Raw genomic sequence first — 5,000 nt, forward strand, 5'->3', positions numbered from 1 at the left:
TTCTCTCTCCCTCTCCCCTATCTCTCTCTCCCCTCTCTCTCTCTCCCCTCTCTCTCTTCCCCCTCTTTCTCCCCCTCTCCCCCTCCATGTTTACTACAGTCTCTCCCAATAAAGCTGGCTTTTACTGCTGTCAGATCGCTCACTTGTAAAATGGGGCCTTTTTCGTCCTATTCCCGTTGCTCTCTCATAATTCATATTCATGATGTCCCATTAGACCGCGGGGCCGTGTGTACACGTGGGGGGTGTGATTTGTAGCCCCGCGTCCTCAGAGACCCACAGAAGACGTGGCCTTGTGCCGCCGTGCCTCGATCACGCGATACACACCGGACGCCAAGCCATTGATCACTGGTTATCAGGGGCCTAGGGGCGTGTGTGTGTGTGTGTGTGTGTGTGTGTGTGTGTGTGTGTGTGTGTGTTTCTGTGTGTGTGTGTGTGTGTGTGTGTGTGTGCGCACCTGCATATCTCGCTATGAATCTGTGGGGTGTTTTTGTTGGTGTGTTCATGCATGTGCGTATCTGTGTTTCTGTGTGTGTGTGTGTGTGTGTGTGAGTGTGTGTGTGTATCTGTGTTTCTGTGTGTGTGTGTGTGTGTGTGTGTGTGTGTGTGTGTGTATCTGTGTGCGTGCGTGCGCGTGTCAGCGAGCGTGTGTTTGAAGCTGTGTGTGAGAGTATGCGTGAATATCTGCATGCACACGGCTCTCACAGGACCACCAGGGGCACCAGGGGCCACGGGGGCGGGAGGGGGGGCCCCTAGAGCCTGACCTGACCTTTATGTGTGTGATAGCGTCAGGCTGGCCCGGCCCTGACAGTAGGTGACCCCACCCCCCCCCCCCCCCCCACACACTCACTCCGTCCCTACTGGAGAAGGGGAGAGGGAGGGGGAGAGAGGGGAGGGGGAGGGGGTCTCATAACTGAAACCCCTCTGTTGCGTTTCTTCTACACCGTCAAAGAAAGAGGCGGCCATAACATCCTTTTCCATCCTTTCCCCCCCCGGGGGAGTCATCGAAAAACGCCTTCTTCCTCTTCTTCTCCTTCTCTTTCTGCTCTCTCCTCTTCCTCTCCCTCTCCCTCTTCTCCTTCCTCTTCTTCTTCTCTCGCCGTTGTCCCCATTTCTGTGCTGTCATACCTTCCCCTCGCTGGGACCCTATTAACCCGCCGTGCCCCCCCCCCCCCCCTCTGGGGCCGGCCCGGCGGGTCGCCTCATTCCCCGCCTGTGATGAAGGCGGACAGGGGGCTGGGGGGGGGCAGGGGGGGGGCGCTACGGGGTCCTGTGTTTCATCCCCACCTAGAGACCCTGTCGTGTCCACAGCCTAACCCCCCCCCCCCTCTCTCTGGGGGGGCGGGGGGGGGGGGGGGGGTAATAGCGTTATAGCATTTTCAGTTCTGTTCTGGAATCATAGGACAAGATACAGCAGTGCTTGGGTCGGCACAAAGAGAAGTGTTGCTGAAAAAGGGCTTTGCAGGCCGCCCACCGCCATTACATTCTGATGACCGCCGCACTGACCCCCCCCCCAGTCCCACGGCGATGGCCTTCGATCCACTCCAATTTCTGTACAGCCATTTATGTGGCCAGGCTCTTGTCATTATAGGGAATGTAATTGGGTTACAGCTACCACCTATATATATATATATATATATATATATATATATATATATATATATATATATATATATATATATATATATATATATATAAAGTTGGTAACTGGAACCCAATTACATTAATTTCATCTTTTAGCAGATCTTTCATCTCTAACATCTAAAGTCTAAAGTCATCTACTACGCGGGGGTGTGTGAGTGCGAAGCGCAGAACGCAGAACGCGCAAAGGAGCCGAGTCTAAAAATACTCCCTCGCATCGCATGATGCTTGCATTCGGTGCGTGCGTGCTGCGCGGGCCGTGTGCGTGTGTGAGGTGGCACAGCTGCAAATGTGGGCCACACAATTTCTTACCAGACTGTGTTGGCTCTCCATCAGGAAACCAAAGGGAAGTACAGCCATCATGTCGGAGGGGTGAGTCCTCTCCCGCCACACACACACACACACACACACACACACACACACACACACACACACAGGCACCTTTCACTTCCCCATCTGAAATTAGAATGTCCTTGTTATTGACCATCGGTGGAAACTAAATGTTTTGCTCTATCTTTCTCTCTCTCTCTCTCTCTCTCTCTCTCTCTCTCTCTCTCTCTCTCTCTCTCTCTCTCTTGTTTGTTTGTTTGTTTTTATGTGTTTGTTTGTTTGTTGGGTTGGTGACTTTCAATTTTGGGACACAGACCTGTAAGAAAACACTTTGTTGCTCTGCAGTTAATTTGGCATGCTCTATTTTTTCTGTGTAGTTTTTTTCAAAATGCATGCTTTTCTATTGTTTCAACCATGGGGGTGAAATGATGTTACTAATAGGCCTAATTATATAAGGCCTATGGTTAACTGTGTGTGTGTGTGTGTGTGTGTGTGTGTGTGTGTGTGTGTGTGTGTGTGTGTGTGTGTGTGTGTGTGTGTCAAATTAGGTTTTACTACCAAACATGCAGCCTGAATCCTTTGCCTAATCCCATTAGGCCCTTTATTGGGTGAATTAGTGTTTTCACACACACTGCTGTGAGTTTGTATTATAACATAAAATGTATTGAACGCTAACAACTTACATGTGTTTCTGAATAATTGAATTACATTGAAGCATTTAGAAAATGAACTAATGTTTCATTCATTGCCTGAAATTGTGAAAAGTGTTGAATGTCTATTAAACCGACAATGTTATTTGAATGTCGAAAATATTAAAGAGTTAGTGAATCACAAAACCTTTTTTGTTTGTTTTAAACATAATACATCTTAAATGATTGTCCCCTTAGTAATCTATGCCATTTTATCATTGTTACTCAAATAAAACTGTAATTTAAGGAAAACGTGAGTAAAGTTTGTGCGACTCCTCGCCAAACTGTCTGTGAACGTTCCACTCTGCTCCAAATGCTGACAGGGTCCTTTTTGTAACGTCAAAGTACCTTTTCCGAGTCATTTTGACGGCGCGACCAAGGGACTCTGGCAGTGAGGTGTCTGTGTAGGAGTCCAAGAGGGGGATAATCTTTTGGGAGCTTTTAGTATAACACCACAGCAGGTGGCACATATCACACACAACATCTCTCATTATAGCGCTCATACACAACAACGGTACTAAAAATGTATCACCATGTTGGCTTGAGTCACAACCATAGGATAGCATTTGCCCATCTCCCGCCCTTACCAAAACCATTTTTCTTTTTAAAATCTCTATGTATTTTAATTGGAGCTGACATAGGGGGTTCACTTACTCTTCAAGGATGTTCTAGATTTTACCCTTATGAAACCTTTGAAACCTTTTACCCTTTGAAACTGAAGTTGAATGTCGACAAAATCTATATGATTGTAAATCAAAGACATTATTTTATTGTGTATCAAGCTAGCCTTATGTGTGTGCACCTCTTGTAGTTGTGTGAAAGTATGTGTAAATGTGCAGATGTATTGCCTGTCTTTCAGAAAAAATCAAAATACTCTGCAACAAGAAGACTTCTATTGAAGGTAACATTAAAGCATTTGGCAGGTTTGCTAAGACCCCAGGTTAATAAGGTTTCGTTTTAAATCAGCCATGACTTTTTCCAAATCAGCCCTTCTTGCCGTGTACTCTCATTCCGTATCGAGCAGCTTCTATATATTTTTCGGTAGTGCTACAAATATAAACCAAAACTTTGCATGACACCATTTATTTATTTTTTTAGCAAGCAGGATGTATTGTTTGCCAGCTCCGCCACTGATGTTTGTATAGATAATCAATGGATATTCGTTCATTCATTGTATTAAGGTGTGGTTATTCAACAGGGCAAGCTATTGAGGAAGGCCGAGGCATTGCTGATTGTTGAGCAGACAACCAAGGCTGCTGAGAGAGAGGCCAAGATCAATGAGAACTGTCCGGCCCTCAAACTGTCCGGTCTCTCCGTTGAGGACCTACAGGTAGCTTGCTCTCCTTACTTTAACCTTTTTGATTCAGCATGAGACTGGGGAATGTATCAATATTGTAGCTGGCACAACAAAAAGATTATGTTGTTTTTTTGGGGGGGGTTTTATTTACGTTTTGTTTTGTCGCTGATACAGACTTTGAAACAACACCTTTAGGTGCTAGTTTATAGATTTCTATTTATAGATTCCCAGAAAATAAAGCACTCTGGATGATGTACAGGCAACATGAAAGATGTAGGGCCATTTATCGCCGATATTTATAGTGAGACAATTGTTACTTTCTGTTACTTTGTGTTAATATTAGGAACAAGCAACTTTTATTAAATGCAATTCATTTAGATTTTTCCTCCAAGTAAACATATATTTTCCCAAACGTCCCTCTCTATGAAGACGTGAGTTTGAAAAGGCTTCCTGACAGCTCTCTTGCCGCTAGCTCTGCGGAAGTTCAAAGCCAGGCTTTTAGCCTACATCTCGTCTGATGATGCATCACCTCTGACTGCGCTCTTATTCTGCTCTCTGTTTCCTTCCACGTTCCATCTCACAATAAGATGGAGCGTTCCGGGTTTTCCCTTACCCCTTTTGTTTTTTACACGCCAGGCACTCCTGAAGACCATGCATAAAAAGATTGACGTCCTTGATGAAGACCGATACGACCACGAGGTGAAGGTTGCCAAGAATGAGAACGAGGTTTGTGTCTTTGTAATGGAAATGAACACAAGTTGTCAGAATGTTGATGGAGCGCCAGCTCGCCATCTCCCCTCGGCGAGTGCTGAGCCTTTGAAGATCAAAAAAACGAACACTCCAGTCTTAATCCGCCTTCCATTAAGGATTACATTTATTTACCTCTTATATTATATATTTAATTCTTATATCCTGCATCAGAAATCAATGGGAGTTGCAGAGATTCAGGTTAACGCCGCCTGTTAAACCAGAGCATATACTGTATGCCCTGACAGGCTGCATTAACCTGATCTCTGCAGCTCTCATTGATTTCTGATAAGGGATAC

The 5,000-nt window shown here is 45.4% G+C and overlaps 1 protein-coding gene across 1 annotated transcript in view; it reads left to right on the top strand.

Annotated features, from left to right (window-relative positions):
* The first annotated feature begins 3,402 nt into the window (after positions 1–3,402).
* LOC311363073 (troponin I, slow skeletal muscle-like) overlaps positions 3,403–5,000 on the top strand; it is a 3,567-nt gene continuing 1,969 nt past the window's right edge. Inside the window, exons 1-3 of the mRNA XM_084483000.1 lie at positions 3,403–3,558; positions 3,856–3,987; positions 4,591–4,680. Coding sequence (XP_084339126.1) covers positions 3,481–3,558; positions 3,856–3,987; positions 4,591–4,680 — 300 coding nt within the window. The 5' untranslated portion in view covers positions 3,403–3,480. The remainder of the gene's footprint in view (positions 3,559–3,855; positions 3,988–4,590; positions 4,681–5,000) is intronic.

This window comes from Micromesistius poutassou (assembly GCF_964030765.1).
Source record: "Micromesistius poutassou genome assembly, chromosome: 18".
Lineage (NCBI taxonomy): Eukaryota > Metazoa > Chordata > Actinopteri > Gadiformes > Gadidae > Micromesistius > Micromesistius poutassou.